Below are 17,621 nucleotides of genomic sequence, written 5' to 3'. Positions count from 1 at the left end.
ATAGCTACTGACATGCTGGTATAGAGAAAGACAGAGGCAGGAGGAGTACAGTGTGGCCATTACAAGCCCGGATTCAAGCTGTCTTTCAAGATCGGATAATAAGGGGCTAGAGAGATGGCTCAGTGGTTAAGATCACTGACTGCTCTTCCAAAGGTCCTGAGTTCAATTCCCAGCAATCACATGATGGCTCACAACTGTCGGAAACAGGATCAGATGTCTTCTTCTGGTGTGTCTGAAGACAGCAACAGTGTACTTGCATACATTAAGTAAATATATATATATATATATATACATATATATATATATATAATGGACAATCAAATAGCCTCTTTGTATCTTCACCCAACTCAGCTTGGTGATGGCCCTTGACACTTATCTCTCAATGCTTTCTGGAAATGGAGGCTCTTAATTTTTTTTTCTCCCTCTTGCTGCGCTAAAGTCTACCCTTGAGACCTCATGAGCGACTACCCTCTGCATTCAAATTCCTTTTCCTATTGAAACTCAAATTTGAGATCCCATTCCGTAGTGATGATTAAAAACAAAATAATAAGTGTGGCTCACATTGACTGGTTTCCACTCACTGGGCATTAGCAGAGGCTGCTTCCCAAGTTCTGAAAGGTGGGGCCTTGAACAGATGAGAAACTTGTGTATTTACCCTTCGGGTGGTTGTTTTTGTTGGCTCATTTGACTTCCAAGGAACGAAAGGGACTTACCCTGTTTCTTGCCACTGAAGCCCTTCAAAGCAACCAAACCAAGGGGGGAAAGAAAGAAAACCTCCCTCAACTCTTCTCCATCTCGCTAGCCATGTGGAAAAGCTGCCCTGCTGCCTGGGATGTTGGCAAGCAGCTCTATGTCTGCTGAGGTGCTAGGTTCTACCCTAAGCTTGCCTAATACTACTACTTCCTGGAGACTTGGGAGTGTCCTTTGGAAGGACATCCAAAGGACTGTGAGACACCAGTGGAATGGTGTTGACTCACTGCTGGAGCACCGCAGTGAGCCCACCAATTCCCAGCTCCCCACAACCGAGCTGAAGTGTCCAGTCTTGGTCTACCACCTGGTTCCCTGTATATTTCCCTATACCTCAGTTACCCACACTTCTCCCAGAGCCAGTGTCCTAGCTAGGTGTGTCTGTCTATCTTCTAGGTCTCCTTTGCAAGTCTTCCGCAAGTCTACAAGCCTTATTTTCTGCCCCAGACAGGAGTCTTCAACCTAAGTCTTCACATTGGACCTCACATTGTGGGAGCTAGGAAAACCTCTGACCGACCACCTATGGGAATCTTGGAGATCCCCAGTCACTCACTAACACCCGGTGTCCTGGCTGATGACAACTGAATCATCCATATACACAGGAAGGCAGGGGGGTGGGAGGGGGGACAAACAAAAAACAAAAGACTATGAGTTCCATGAGTTAAATGGCATCGGGAGGAAAAGGAATCGGGTACAGGAATGCTATTAGGTAAGAGGAATAATTTCTGGTGTTCTATAGCACAGTGGGACAATTACTGCCAATCATAACCAACTGTGCATTTTAAAATGCTGGTGGAAAAGATTCTGGGTGTTCCCAATACTAAGGACTGTCAGTTCTCTGTGGGGTTGAATATGCTGGTCACCCTGATATGACCATTACACATCCTACATAGAGGACCATCACACTGTAGACCACAAAGGCGCACGATTTGCTAGGTGTCAGGGAAAAATGAAAATATATTGAAGAAACAAATGAGTCCACAAATGAGGGGATGCTTCTAGATCAAATCAGACTAAGGAGACTTAACCAAATATGGCGTGCGAGCCTTGATTAGAAACAGGTTTGGAAAACAGAAGAGTAACTGAGAATGCTTTCCTTTGCCGATTAAAGAAAACCGAATCTAGGTTAACACTGGGTGATGTTACAGGGCGTCTGGAGGAGCTTTTGGTGGAGGCTATGTAAGTGGGCCTTGCTCTTCAGAGATGGGGGGCATGAAGCATTTCGTAGCGGGGTGTCAAAATGGCAAAGGCAAAAGTACTTTAACCAAGTATTACCGGCACAGTTCTAATTCATTCAACTTTTGTGTGTGGGTAGCCTTTTGAAAATGAAATAAAAAGTGGGCAAAGGTGTGAATATGGTCAAAACACAGTGTACAACATTGCCAAAGAACGAATACAGCTCAAATGCCTGCCACAGGGCTAGAGAGATGGCTCAGTGGCCAAAGCGCTTGCCACACAAGTGCGAGGACCGTGAGGCCTGGAGTTCGAATCCCTAGAAATCTTGTAAATGCTGAGTGGGTGTGGTGCTCCACTTATAATTATAACCCGAATCTGCAACCCTATAGGTGGAACAACATTATGAACTAACCAGCACCCCGGAGCTCTTGACTCTAGCTGGATATGTATCAAAAGATGGCCTAGTCGGCCATCACTGGAAAGAGAGGCCCATTGGACNTGCAAACTTTATATGCCCCAGTACAGGGGAATGCCAGGGCCAAAAAGTGGGAGTGGGTGGTTAGGGGAGTGGGGGGGAGGGTATGGGGGACTTTTGGGATAGCATTGGAAATGTAATTGAGGAAAATACGTAATAAAAAATATTAAAAATTAAAAAAATAATAATTATAACCGGAGAAGGCAGAGAAAGAAATTCCCCAGAGCAAACCGGCTAGCAAGACTAGGCTCGACTGAGAGGCCTGCCTTGGTGAATTAAGAGTGACAGAGGTGATCCCTGACACCAGCTTTGGGCTTCCTGAGTGCGTGTGAGCACACACATGTGTCCATCTGCATGCAAACGCATGCATCCCCACAGACCTGTCTCTGTGCATATGCCTTTGCTATGATCTTCTGTGTGTTGCAACATTGCCAGATAAGGCAAATAGAAAGAAGACCGTCTTAGCTTTACGAAGTTCACACATGTGTGTCATCGGGTGTTTTGTTTTATTTTGTTTTGTTTTGTTTTCATTAAATGTCCCTACTACTTTTATCTAAGCTAATAGGGACAAAAGGTTTGGCTTCCCAACACAGTTAATGACAATGGGATATTGTGTACTCTGAATGAGACAACAGCGGGGGAGCAGGAAACTAAAGCACTCCCGCTCATCAATGGAGTGCGTAATTTCCCTCAGTGACCGAGGGACAGACTGTAAAACATCCCTATGTTTACTTGTGCGAAGCGTGCAACCATATATTTCCTTTATGTGTCTGTTCACATTGATATGCCAACCTTGGACCCCAAGTCCCTGGAAGGCAAGGACAATATCTATCCAAATCACAGCTCATCCCCAGCATGATACCATGGCCAAACAAATGTTCCAGACAGCAATTAAGAAGATGATAGTGGCGATGTTGTGAAATGAACGTATGCCCTGCAAGGGAAAAAAGAAAGGAATCGCTCCAAACCCTGAGCCCTGAAACCTTGGAGGGCTTTGCTGCTAGAGGTGGGGAAACGCAGCATGGCCTGGTGGTCTGTTACCTGCAAATCCTCCTCCTGGAGCCGGTCCAGGTAGGCCAGCATCTGCTCCTTCTCCTGTTCACGGTGCTCTGCCTGCAATGATCTCTCCTCTTCGTTCTTCTTTATCTGCTCCACAATGTGCCGTTTTCCCCTGGGAAAACACGACGCCACGGTGGCTCTGAATGAGGAGACCAAGTCTCTACCCTTGACTTCTCCCCAAATGGTCCCCTAGATAGGAGGTTTCAAGGGCATCGGTTGACAAGTGTCCCTTCAGCATGCTTATGTTTCCTGGGTCCTTTCCTTGAGTGTCTCCATTTTGCTGTGTTAGTCCCCAAGTACTCCTGCCTGAGATTCCTCTTATCTGTCTGCCCAGGAGTTACCCTACATCCTAACCCACCTCCTCCCGCCTAGTATAATTTAACAAGCCTCTAGAATCCAGCTTCTTCCTAAGTCTCCTAATGATGTGGGAAGACAGCTTCCTCCCTGGTTCACAGAGGGCTTTGTAGATTTTCAAAGGCTGGGATCTCTAATTCCTTTACTGTTTGTCCTCTATTGTCTTCCAACCTGACTCCCGTGCCTCCTCTGCCTACTGTCTTTTTGTGTAAGAACGTGTAACACTGAAGACTCTCGGCTGCTGATAGACAGGGCTGAACCCTGAGGTCCTCTCCACAAAGCCCTCTTTTCAACAGTAAATCCAGGGATACTGACTGGACAATCAGAGCCACCTGCCAGTGACCCCAGAGTTTGTCAGTAAACTTGGAGGCATCTAAATAAAGCCTTTGGCATGAGTAAAGGCTGGCAGAATGGGAATAGACAAGGCAAAGGCAGCAGCCAGGCAGCAATGTTAAGCTCATATTCAGATGGGGTATTTGAATGCTTCCTGTGACAGGCGAGATTTGGCAGAAGCAGATAGAGTGGCCCGGAGAGCGGGTTTGAGCTCAGTCAACATAAAGATCAGAGCTGCCTAATGAGGCAGGGTGTTGCTTCCTTGGATCTGCTTATAAAGACTTCATAGATGCTGGGGGAAGATGTAGAGTGGATGACAGGAGGCACCAAGAAAGGACACTGAACTGGAGTATACAGAGAAGCGCCTATTACAACCTTGGAAATAAGCCTTGCAGGTTGTATGATTCCCTCTATCATTCTGCCAGGGACGAGAGATATTGGTGCCTCACAACTGCATCTCAGCTCTTCCCTCTTTGCTTAGGCTACGTGGACCTGAAGAGACTCAGAAAGGGCTTATGGGGGAAATGGCAAAAGCCCACCTTTACCTACCGTACTCTCTCCTCCCTCCTTTTCCTTTCCCGATCCTCCTGCCTTTGGAGGGATTCCCGCCGGTCTATTTCCATCATGTGATCCAACCGCCTCTCCTCTTCATCTAATTCCTTTTGTATCTGCTGCTTCTCCAGGATCTGGGCATCCCGGATTGCGTGGCACTTGGCATTCAGAATAATCTAGGAGGTGGGAGGAAAGAATCCTAGCACTAGGTCTGGGGATAAGGTAAAGGAAGGAGGTGTTATGAGTGTGTGGACATTTAAGAAGGAAGACATGAGAGCAGAGTGCACGGGCCGGAGACTTGCTCGGTTGCTCACTGAGCCCAAAGAGACAGCACGTCTCACTCACCCTAGCTCAAGCATTTACTGGTGACTTTCTTTTTCTAATAATTTATTTTTATTTAATGTTCATTGATGTTTTATCTGAATGTATGTCTGTGTGAGGGTGTCAGAAACCCTGGAACTGTGAGTTACAGACAGTTGTAAGCTGTCTTGCTTGGAACTTGAACCCAGGTCCTCTAGAAGAACAGTCAGTGCTCTTAACTGCTGAGCCATCTCTCCAGACCCTTTGCTGGTTTCTTATCAGGCACTACAGTTTATTCAAGGAGGGACAGCGTCAGTCAGGGCATTGTAGAGTTCGTTAGATAATGGAGCGGCCTTTGGAACTATGATGAATGAATTCGGTGTTATCAAGTTCACCTACATAAACACACACATAACCTCCATAAGGTGTTAGAGCTTTGCAATTCCTTCTCCGAGGACCCATGAACAGTGCATTGTGTGTAGAGAAGCTAAGGCATTCCAGCAGAAATTCAACTGGTGCATTTTTTTTTTTAAAATCTAGAAGAACCTAACATGCATAAAAGAAATGAGAAGCCATGGTGCCCTCATTAAGAACCAGAAAGTAAGAGCTTTGGAATAATAAGAGCCGGTACACGTAGAGATTTACCAGAGAGATGAAAATCAGAGATGAAGGACTAGGGAAGTCGACTTTTTTTTTTCCTATTAGTCAACAAGGGAGCGACACATGTGAATGAATTACAGAATAGAATTTCAAATGAGCCCCTGATCCTTCTGCTCCCAGCTAAAGGAAGTACTCTGGGCATTTCAAAAAGAACGCTATTGTCTCCACCACTATCTGGGGCCAGACTTGAACTAACAGGATAGAAATAGGAGTGAGATCCTTATCAGTCATGGTTCTCAAAGCCCCTCCCAATATCTTAGCTTGTTCAGTGCTGCCAAAAATTCTGCTAAGCAGTGCTGTCTTCATCATCTTGCATGTGCACTCAAGGGCCTGCGACTTGCTCTCAACATCCAGGGAAACAGGTCGAGTCTCCTCCTATCCACGCGATCCCCGCCCACACCAGGCCCTCGCCTGTTCCTGGCACAGAGGGAGCAGCAGGGAGCCCTCGGAGGGAAGGAAGAGGCCCCCACCTTGCTCATGTCCTTGAGCTCCTCCTCCTGCTCCATACGGAGCTTGTTGGCTCTCTGCAGGAGGTTCTGGGCCCGTTCCCTGGCCACCTCCTCCAGGTCACTGAGCTTCTTGTTATTGTTCCAAGCCATCTCCTTCTGCTTCATAATCTTCTTGCGAATTGTGACGGCTTCCTAAGGGAGACCAGCCCGGATTGGTGGGGTTTATTCTCCGTAAACTCACCTGCTGCATGTAACCCGGCAAGAATTCTCTTCATTCCCTCACTTATCAGAGCGGAGAGGTCTCACAGCCCGGCTTTGTTCCCATCCTCCCACTGGCCCACGTACTGCACGTACTGTTTATTAAATGCATGTGCACACCTTGTTTTAGCATGCCTTAACTGAGCTTATCCCTCCTGGGATGGAAAGCTGGCCTCCCTACTCCACTTTCCTATTCTGCCACCCGTCCACCAAGGACACAGCTAGGAAGGTGAGTTACCAAGATGGCTTCCTTCTCCTTCTTGAGGGCCTGTTCTCTGGCATTCAGTTCTTCTTTGGTCAGGACTTGGGATGCCCATTTTATCCGCTCAAACTCCTCGGGGCTGATGATCAGAGATTCCCCAGAGGGGTCCTCTGTGGGAACACTGACATAGGAATGACCAGCGTTATGGAGGAGAGCAGGCTCCAAACTCCCTCCCCTCCTCTCCTCCCCATACTATGCTAAGACAGAAGAGTCTGCAAATTCATGGGCCACTTAAATGAAAGGTTTCAGGTGAGAAGCAACCAATGCTGCAGACAAAAGAGACATTTTATGTCTTTCTCCCTAAGTCTGTCTCAAATGCTGCGTTCTCCATATAACTGTCGGTGACCTGTCCTTGTGTTTCTTTAAGTCTACCACCCTGCTCCCAAGAATCTTCCTCTGAGCCCCACCACATTCTGACTCCATCTTACTGGCCACTTCAGGACCAATGGTGCAAGACCTATTTCAGCTTCTTCAGGATTGGACTCTATCTTAACTACATCAGCAGCCTAATCTCTGAGCCGGTACTTGGTACTTAGCACACACAAAGCTGTTGAATCAGACTTTAAAAACAGATTGTTCCTGATGCTGGAATAAGGTATAAGTATAAGGGAATGCTTGGCAGGGTTGAAGTGGATGCTGGTGGGAAATCGAAATATCCCTGTCCATCCAGCCTGGATAGAAGCTTTGAACCCTAAATATTAATTAAAAACTCTGATCGACAGCTCCTGGAGATGTGTCTCTAGAGCTCTCCTGTAGCTACCCAACGCATTCAACAAACCTACAGCTAATTATAATGATTAGAAACAAATGACATACATTAGGGGTGAGGGAGGGAGCAGCTGAGAGGAGAGAATAAAGCCTGCTTCTGGGCGAGGCAGTTTAACAGGTGCATGGCAACAAGACGCAGATGATCTGAGACAGGAAGTGAAATCTCATCTAATAAAAGTTGGGGGATGGGGGGGAGGTTGTCCTAGAAGTAGGTTCACTTATTAGCAAGGTCTTAGACTGCACCAAGTGGTATGGCCCAAAACAATGGAGGCTGTGAAGTGACCAAGAGCAACCTAAATCTAAGAGAGTGGATCTGAAGCATGACCAGCCTGTCTGCAGGGAGGTCAAGAAGTAGGACCCCTCAGGCCACTGCCCACATCTGGCTGTCAGATGCTCAGGCTGGTCAGCCTTGGCTAAACAGAGGCTATCGTCAAGTCCAGCTCCTGCACGGGGATCCAGCTGTGTCTCTTCAGCTTAAGCCCTGAACCAAGGGCTTCAAATTCTGTGAACTGTCATTCAGCAGTGGAGCCAGAGCGGTAGGACAGTCTGAGAGTTCGAAGAACTAAGCCACCAAACACAGCACTGGCTCCTGGCACTTAGCTGAGCTCTGCTTGTGCCCTGCAGGAGGAGCCTGATGGCACTGTTCCAGTAGGGAAGTCAAACTGAGCTAACCCCAAAGGAACCCGAGAGCCCCTATGAATTTCCTCTGATCGCCTCGAGTCCGGGGAGGAGCCAGAGTGCTAATTAGGCATTTGGTCAGTTTCCCTTTGCTTTGGATTCTCCTTGTACCCAAAAGGAAGTGACTCGACGGTCCACTTCTCTTCCCCCAAGCAGTGCTGAGGGCTTAGAAGCATTGATTGCCCCTCTACCCTTTACTTTTAGAGCCTACAGCAAGCTTTGGAATGAAGGGCAGTGGCATGCTAACTACCAAAGGGAGAGGAGGAGGGCCAAGATGGAGGAGAGAAAACGCTGAAACAAGATGGGCATATTGATTTTTTTCTTTTACATGTAGAATGTGTGTGAGAGAGAGAGAGAAAGAGAGAGACAGACAGACACACACACACACAGAGGGGGGGGGACTGTTAGAGGGAAGAAGAGGTTTAAAGTAGGAGACAGGAACTATAGCAGACATTGGAATATGTGTGTCATGGCAGCAGAAAGGGACTATTTGGAGGAGTTAGGGACCGTTGAGAAGAGGAGAGGGAAGTCTCGGAGGAAAGGACAAAGAAGAATAAAGTATATAGATATAATAAAATGTCACAACGAAATCCATTTTTGTGTACGTTAAGCAAAAGAGAATTTAAAAAAAAATCTATACAGGCAAACAAGACAAAAGAAAAGAGGAGAGGGGTGGGTAGGAATGCAGATGGAGTTGGGCTGTCTGGACAGAAGCATCCTGGTGGCCGGGTCACGCTGCACAGTGGCAGCCGTGCCCGGGGACTCACATGAGCTCTCTGACCATGTCTCTAGTGATGAGCTGGATCGTCTCCGGCTTGTGCTCCAAGCCCAGAGCACTGAGAGTTTTCCGGATGGCGTGTTTATCACGGATCACCACGATAGGGCTGTCACTCTTGCCCTGGGATGAAGGCTATCAGGTCAGAAAGAAATCCATAGAAGATAGTCACTCCACTTGCCACTGACCCAATACGGACCTCAAGAGTAGATCCACCCCCATGCAGCTACAGAACACAAGAGCACCTACGGTATTAGGGAAGCATCCTGGTAGTCTTCGTCAAAACATGGCTTGGGTGTGTTCTGCACTGGCCCGACCTTCTGAGAACAATACCTTTTATTCTTGGGCAGGCATTCCTCCCAAGGATGCTGGAGACTGTGCCAAGGGGTGGGGAGGAGAGGGGCTGACAGTGTGTATCTATACCTCTGTTAAACCAATCAGGTTGAAACTTTAAAATTTGGTGTCTAGGTTATCTCTCCATGAACATTTCAGGTCTTGTGAGATTCTTGGACCACTCTGTGACTTTGAAGCAATATAACATGCTATAGATAAATCTACAATATAATATTAGTGATTTTTAATCCTTTCTAATGATTAGTGGTTTGTTTGTTTGTTTGTTTGTTTGTTTGTTTGTTTTAAGCCATATCAAGGGAGTTGGACATAGCTAAGTGGCCTAACAAGAACTGCCTTTAAAATCTAACATCGTTGGGCCAAGCATTGTGGTATGCACCTTTGATCCCAGCAATCAAGAGTCAGGGGAAGGACAGCTAGTCTGAAACCAGCATGGGCCACACAGCAAGACTCTTAGGGAACAAATGATGATTAAGGAGGGCACTCAGTTAGGATTCAGCAATGTGACCACAGATTCTTCTAACCTCAGAAGGGTTAGCAAGAAAATACAGTCTCTAAACACATGAAAATGTAGGCGCCATAAACGCAGTAACAGACACCTGCATGGTGCCCAGGGGGTAGCTTTGACTGGGTCACTTTGTATGCACTGTCCCCTGAGCGCTACTGCCACCTGGTGTTCGTCTCTGCTTCCAGAAGGGCACGACTCAGCAATGCTGCGGGCCACTTCTGCCCCCTACTGCCAACTTCCTGGACTCTCATTTACCCAGAAGGCCAAAGAACTTGGGCCAAGATAGGATTAGTAAACAAGTAGGACCTGGAGCTCTGGGCCATTCCCCACCCTCCTTTTAACTAGAAAATTCCCTGAGGACCGTTCCCCTCACAAAGAGTGCAAGTGTACTTACAGAATTGCACCCTTTTGAGTCTTGCTTTTACCAGTGGGGAAGACACAGAAGAGTGGGAGATCTTCTCCGGAGCCCTCTAGAAAGTCCTCTTCCACTCACAGGGAGAGCAATGAAGAGCAAAGGCCGACATCAGCTCTCTACTCCCCAATCCACCTACCCTCCTGTGCTTCCAGGCGTGGCCCTTCTTCCTCAGTGTTCTCTCTCTCTCTCTCTCTCTCTCTCTCTCTCTCTCTCTCTCTCTCTCTCTCTCTCTCTCTCCCCTGCCCAGCTCTCCAAGTCTCACTCTTTCCCTCTTCATCAACTGTCACTGGCACCAAAGCTGTTCCAAGGAGCACTGCACCTCCCTCTCCACATTCCATGAACTATCATTGTCCTAGTCTGGGTGGGGCTTGCTCGTCTCCCCAAGCTAAGCAATTGTTTTAGCTGAACCCCTGGAAGTCAAAGAAGGGAGGGAATTTCTAGGGGTGAGGAACCAGGTACCCTGTTTACCTAGAACACACTAGATGTCAGAGCCAGGATCTCTGAATCCCTTCTTTGACATAAAAATCTCAGTGATATGACTAGTACGAACGTCACCCTAAGCAACACTGGTCTAGGCCACTGCTGTGTTAAGGGGCAGCAGCGACCAGGGAGCTGGGGGAATCTACTGACGATGAGTTACCTTGACACCTCCAAAGAGGCTCTCGTCTACCTCAGAGTTCATGGCTTTGGTCCGATAGCGAGTCCTATTCCGTGACCGGTTGGAAGCGGTGGAAGCAGAGCTTGAGGCATCCCCTGGGCTTAGTGGCTGCAGATAGAGACAGAAAGTCCGGTCATCGGTACCCAATGGCATCCAGACCACAGGCAGCAAACATGTCTCTAGCCTATGCCAACAGCTAGAAGGGCGAGCATGCGGCGAAACCTCTTATAGAACAAACGTGTCTACATAGGACCTGAAATGTAGGGTACAGCGTCCCCCGTGGGGAGACCTCTTGGCAAAGCACACTAAGTCTACGAAAGGGCATCTGTGCCGTCTCGAGAGCTGATGAAGTCAAGTCAGTCACAAGGTACAGATGAAAAAGATGGAGAGTGTGGGGTGACGGTGATGAGGAGGAGGGAGGCTCCCTGTTCCTCGTCCCTGCACAGGTACAGTCTCCCACAAGAATGGCTTTAGAGAGGCCAACTGCTCCTCATTTCCCAGGAATGCACATGGTCCTCTTCACCACCAGCCTTCTCAGCCTGAGCTCTGGGACCCTTTCATTAAGCACAAACCACCCAACCCCCTTCCTGTTTCATGAGCCGGCTGGAGTCTAAAGGAAATAAAAGCTGTAGAAACTCATTGGGCCACAGCTCAGCGTGTGGTGGCTGGCAAACGGTAGGTAGTGGATGAACAATAATTACCAGCTACAATCAATCAGACAGCGCTAACCAAAATAGAATACTTTTTGATGTGCCAATCGTTTCCTATGTTACCCTAGCTAATGGTTGTGGGAGATGAGGCTTATTCCCAAAGACAAAAGCTGAAAACATCAGGTATTTGTCTTCTTAGTCAAGCAGGGCATCTAAGCTGAGCCAATAAGATGCCCCTGACTTTACAGCGACTGGGGAACCAGTGATACGAGACACTGAACCTGAACGTGGAAAGCCTTTTTGACCCGATGCAGCAGGAGCAGCCGCATCTGGGGCAGCGCTGATAAGGACGTCACCAGCAAGCAAATCCAGCAGCGTTGAGAAGCCTGTGCCAGATCTCCTCTCAGTTGCGATTTTGGCCTTGGTTACAGCTGAAGGGGCTCCCTCTGTTCCTACTTTCCAAGCCTCGTTTCCCTGCTGGTACAACATCCGTGGGCTCTCCTAAATCCTCTCGGGGTGTTCCATCCCACTTAAATAAGAGTTCTGGTTCGGCGGCTTACAACCAGGAACCCAGCTAAGCACAACCTCCAGTCCCAGCGGTCAGTTCGGCTTCATCTTGGCCCGCCGAGAGTAGATATCTACATCCGGGAAGCAGTTTTCGCGAAGGCTTTTGGATAAGGGTAGCCTTAATCTAAAGCTGATTCATTCATTGCTTTGGAGGAACCCACACCCGGCTCAACCAAGCTCTGTAAGCTGAGATATCTTGGGGGAAATGGTCTAGACATACAAGGTCCCTCCAAGTCTGGGAATCCGCAGCCCCAGGGGGATGATATAAACGGAGAAATGAGCAGAGCAGGTCACTGAATGTTAGTGACTCTTCCAGGTCACCAAACGGTGTTTTTGCCATCTCTCCTTGATCTGCCATTGCCAACAAGACCTCCTCCCAGCACCTGTAGCACCTGTATCAGGTTTTGACACGGAACTGGGCGATTACTCCTCAGCTGACCCCCTACCAAACAATGAGCCCGGCTGTGTGCGCCCTCCTTCCCCACTCACTGCCTGGCTCAGCCAGTGTAGGCTTCCAGAGGGAGTCATCTTCAGCCAGCCCCAAGACAGCAGAGCAGAAAAGCCTGGATTTATGAAGAGGCGGATATGGGAGCCCCGGTGACACCTAAGAACAGTCTCTGAAGGGTTGTTGTGTGGTGCGTGGTGAGCAACTGCTCCCCTTTCCACTTAAAATTAGAGTAAGAGGAAATGAATGGCAAGGACAGTGGGTAGGATTGAGGGTAAGCCCTGGGGATAAAGGGAAACGATAGAAGGCTCTTGAGGGGTGGTGGTGTGTGAGTTCTCCATATAATTAAGGAAGATTTGCAAGCGGGGGGGGGGGGTGCCTGGCACACAGCAGGAACCCGACTTACATCTGATTTAAAAAAAAAAAACCCCAAGGGATGAAATTAAATAAAATGACCCCTTGAGGAGTCTAGAGTAGACTAAGATGAATGCCTCTGGGAAACGCATCTTTCTGACTCCGAGTCACTCCACCGTTCCACGTTTTCCAGGTCACAGATGTGGTCTGAGCCACTGTGGATAGTAATGTATAAGAAAGGGCTCCAGAGTACAAATGGGGAGGGTTGTGATTGTTTTCGCATCTGTTTTCCGGTTTCTGTTCAAGGACTCCCTGCGAGTGGCATTGTGCACCAGACTGTAGGTCCCTCGAGGCGGAGACTGTGTCCTTTCTTTCCTGTGTCCTTGGTACCCAGGTTGGAGGAAGTCAGCACAGGAAATAATCCACTGCCTGAACCTCGAAGTCAGAACAGAGGAAGGAAAGCAAATGACTACAGAAAAGCAGCCACTAGCGGGCCAGATGGGGGAAGCTGAGAGCACTGGCGGCTGGGTAGCTAAGAAAACCTCATTTAAGAACTGCTGACTTTGAAGCCACAAGCCTTACCTCAGGGCTAGAATAACCAGTTTTGCCAAAAGTAACAAGAAGAACTAGGGAGGTCACTGTGTAAACACACTAGAGGGGGGAGGAAAAATGAAGAACCAAGCAGAAATGGAAAGTTGGATCCCTCTGGACCAGAGGCAGTAGCCAAGTGGTCCTCTTAGGAGGTGAAGGGCTGGTTTTATTTCTTGCGTGACCAAATAAATATTCCCATGACACCGAGCAGTGGCTAGCCAGAAGCTGAGTAGTCTGCTTGGAAGGAGACAGCCTTGGAAGGAAAAGCAGCTTTCTCCAGCTACCGACAACTGAGGCTGGAAAGACTGGGGACAGGTAAACAGGCAAGCCCTGCACTAAAATGCTTATCTTAGTAACCCAGCTGCCTCTCCCCACCCCCTTTATATACCATATATACGTCCCGAGCATGAGAATCTCATCCAAACAAGGTTACTCTAATAGAGATTCTGGGGCAGGAAGATTAAGTCAAATGGATATCGATGAGATGGGGGATCTCCATAACATATAAAGTTTTTTTTAAGATGTATTTTTCTTTTTAAAGATTTATTTATTATTATAACTAGTTACACTGTAGCTGTCTTCAGATGCACCAGAAGAGGGCATCAGATCTCATTCTGGGTGGTTGTGAGCCACCATGTGGTTGCTGGGATTTGAACTCAGGACCTTCAGAAGAGCAGTCAGTGCTTTTACCCGCTGAGCCATCTCACCAGCCCCAAGATGTATTTATTTTATTTATATGAATACACTGTAGCTATCTTCAGACACACCAGAAGAGGGCATCAGACCCCATTACAGATGGTTGTGAGCCACCCTGTAGTTGCTGGGATTTGAACTCAGACCTCTGGAAGAGCAGTCAGTACTCTTAACCACTGAGCCGTCTTCTCAGCCCAACATATAAAGTTTGTAAGAAAAGATTTTTTTTTCAATAGGAGAGGGAAGAGGTTGTGAGGGTAGTGGGGAGCACGACACGTCTGAACCTCATTATATAACTGTAGAAAGCGGTCAAAATTTTGAGGAAAATATATTCTAAGAAATATGTAAGTGTAACTTTAATTTTTTTTTAATCTTACTTTTAATTATGGTTCTTAAAATGTTTTAACCTCCTTGTGGGAAAGAAAGGATACAGGGGAAGTGGGCCTGTTTAGAAAAGTTCTTTGGAGCAACTCCCGTCTGTGTTGTCTGGAAATCGGCAGTTCAGTTCACAGGTCAGCAGCAGCAGCTCAATCCACTCACAAACACCTCATGGTCATACCAGCAGTCTAGTTCAGTAAAGTCGGGTTAGTAAAAGTGGTGACATGACCTAGCAGAGACAGCCAAGCCTCAGCCTCTGCTCCAGTCAGCTGGAGGGACCAGGAGGACCGACAGGAGTTCTCAGCTGTGCCTCTCTCAGCAAAGTGAAGATCAGTGAAGACAGGAGACACACAAGCTCTGCACAGTAGCTCTATAAGCAAGCCTAGCTCAGCCTTGGTCACTGTCCCTCGAGTCCTATTTATATCCTCCAAACAGCATGTGTCCTCCACGTGTCTTGCCTCAACTCATGCTTCTGTTTCAGCTGACGACATCATTCTTCCAATCAGTCCAAGTGTGTGGAAGCGGCAGGAAACCGTGAGTCCCAACAAATGCAGCTCAACTATGCAATGTAAGGCAGACCAATACACTGTGTGTTGTTAGCAAAGAATCCTTCATCACCTGTCCTGTCACACGCATGCTTGCTTTAGCAGAGAGCATCCTCTCTCCTGTGTCTGCTTCAGCGAAACGTTCCTTCACAAGTCTGCCTTAGTCTTTCACCTGTGTTCACCTCAGCTAAACGTTCCTTCACGTGTTTGCCCCAGCAAAACACCACCCAACCGACTTTCCAAGGAGCCCTTTAGTTTCCACTTCGTATAAGTATTCCTCTAGAAATGTTGGTATGGAGGGCTGGGTTGGCTGTAAGGTGCTTGCTGCAAGGCTGTGAGAATCTGAGTTTGGCTCCGTGGCACTCACATAAAAGCCGGGGATAGGGTTGGAGAGATGGCTTAGCAGTTAAGAGCGCTGACTGCTCTTTCGGAGGTCCTGAGTTCAAATCCTAACAAACACATGGTGGCTCACAACCATCTGTAATGAGATCTGATGCCCTCTTCTGGTGTGTCTGAAGATAGCTACAGTATACTTACATATAATAATATTTAAATCTTTGGGCCGGAGTGAGAAGAAAAAATAAATAAATAAATAAAAGCCGGGCATAACATCGCACATTTATGTCATCACTGCCCTCTGGTCCCTACATTTCAGGTGAGTGTAACTATCGTAAGATGTTTCTTATATTGAATAGTTTTCTGCAATGAATAGGTAACTATTTTATGACCAAGAAACACAGTATTTATATATATATAACTATTTCTAGTTGAGAACAAAGTATATCTGTATATGGCAGGATCTAGGGGATTTGGCTTAAACTCAAGTAAGACAAGGCAAGCCGGGACTAGACTAGGTCAGTGTGGAGTTTCCCTGACGTAAGTACAACACCTGTCAAGGGAACAAAGACAAAGGCTGCTCATTCTTAGATGTTCCTTCCCACTCAGATCCAGTTCCTCTTTCGCACACAGAGTCAACACAGGCTGACAAAGTCCGGCTTCAGATTCTTGGCCTGGGAGTACTTCCCACTCCACAGACTTGGCTATGGGAAAGGAGGGATTCCCTCACATCAGGCCTCTTGCCTCTCGCTCTGAGGGATCCACCTGGTTGTCCTCTTTCTTTAAATGGACCAGGCTGCCCACCCATGACATATCCCGTTAACATGACACCAGGGTTGAAGATGAGCCTCCAGCCTCTCCCTCCAGAGGATCTATTGATCCTTTCCTTTGGGGGAGTTCTGGAAGCTTGTCTATGAGCCTCCCTGCTGCTGCCACCTCTTATCCCTCCATGCTCTCAAACAAAAAGCTGTGATTAGCACTACACACACATACTCCTGGCTTGCTGGGGATTACTCAAACCCACTGCCCCCTGACATGTCTGTATGCCCATTCCTATCCAAAGGAAAATTCCAGTAAGTTAGGGTCAGTAAGTTTGGCAAACTCTAGTCCTGAGTGGTCTCTGGGTGGGAATCTCTGGGCTTGGGAGCTATGCAGCCCACAAGTCTAGCTAGTCTAGTCAGTTGTAGCATACTGATTCATGAGTGCTAGGGAAAGAGGCACCTTTAACACAGGACAGAAGAACTTACCTCTAACACTTGTCCTTTGGTACCAGGCATAGTGTCAGGTCCTCTCTCTCTCTCTCTCTCTCTCTCTCACACACACACACACACACACACACACACACATACACACACACTGCTGTGCTGAGGGAAGACAGTTAAGCAAAATGTACAGCCAAAAGGGGCCCCCATCCCTGCACGCCAGGGAGTCCTCAGAAGTTCGGAACCCAGCTTCTTCTGAAACCCACTAAATCTCATAAGAGCAAGACAGACACTGAGCCTAAAGGATGTCTACCAAGACAACCCAGATATCCACCTCAGCCACCCAGGTGGCCAGACATTTCAAGTAAGTTCCAGCAACCACACGCTCCAACAGCTCCAACACCTGTCCGCAGACTCCCCTAACACTTCAGAGCCAACACAGGCTCCTGCGAGGCCCTGCTGGTCTTCACAGTCTATGCCCATGACCATCCGCCGCCATCCAAAGAATATCAGAACTGGAAGACTTACCCCAATCATTCCCCCAGGAATTCCCCACCTCATTCATTCATTCCTTCACTAATGCTTACGACGTGCCCAAATCATTCCCACACAGTGAGAACGGAGGCTCTTCTGAAACATTAGGTGCCTTTCCCATAATCACCCTGCTGGTTAACAGCATAGCAGGTTATGGTCTCCGAACGGGTGCTCTTCTCAACACCACACGCCACAGCCCAAGAGGACTCAGCTCAAGAGGATGGGGGAGAAGGTGCAGCACATCCCCCATTCAACCCTACCAGTCTTTTGAGACTTCCTTTCCAGCCGTCGTCCCGTCCTCATTCCCAGAACTTCCTGTCTTCCCCAGCCTCTTAGAGAAAGCCCCAGCTTTCCCTCTCAGAGCCCCAAACCACTTCAGGACTCAAGAACTACAGCTACCCAGACCCTCACCATCTTTGCGGCCGCTTCAGCTGCAGGCACCTCCACCGGCTCCGCCGGAGCTGACGCGTTACCATAGCAACCAAGAACTAGCACTCAGCGATTTAGACCCGCCCTCGACCCGCCCAATTCCTGGAGCAGTCGCGAGG

The 17,621-nt window shown here is 48.0% G+C and overlaps 1 protein-coding gene across 1 annotated transcript in view; it reads right to left on the bottom strand.

Moving 5' to 3' along the window:
* The window catches only part of Cfap45 (cilia and flagella associated protein 45), a 25,107-nt gene extending 7,486 nt beyond the window's left edge, over window positions 1–17,621 (bottom strand). The window contains exons 1-7 of the mRNA XM_021160883.2: window positions 17,485–17,621; window positions 10,761–10,886; window positions 8,839–8,981; window positions 6,602–6,746; window positions 6,127–6,297; window positions 4,694–4,872; window positions 3,440–3,569 (exon numbers count right to left, since the gene is read on the bottom strand). Of these exons, the coding sequence (XP_021016542.1) occupies window positions 3,440–3,569; window positions 4,694–4,872; window positions 6,127–6,297; window positions 6,602–6,746; window positions 8,839–8,981; window positions 10,761–10,886; window positions 17,485–17,487 (897 nt within the window). The 5' untranslated portion in view covers window positions 17,488–17,621. The remainder of the gene's footprint in view (window positions 1–3,439; window positions 3,570–4,693; window positions 4,873–6,126; window positions 6,298–6,601; window positions 6,747–8,838; window positions 8,982–10,760; window positions 10,887–17,484) is intronic.

Source organism: Mus caroli, chromosome 1 (assembly GCF_900094665.2).
Source record: "Mus caroli chromosome 1, CAROLI_EIJ_v1.1, whole genome shotgun sequence".
Classification (NCBI taxonomy): domain Eukaryota; kingdom Metazoa; phylum Chordata; class Mammalia; order Rodentia; family Muridae; genus Mus; species Mus caroli.
This window is presented reverse-complemented; position numbering and strand designations above follow the sequence as displayed.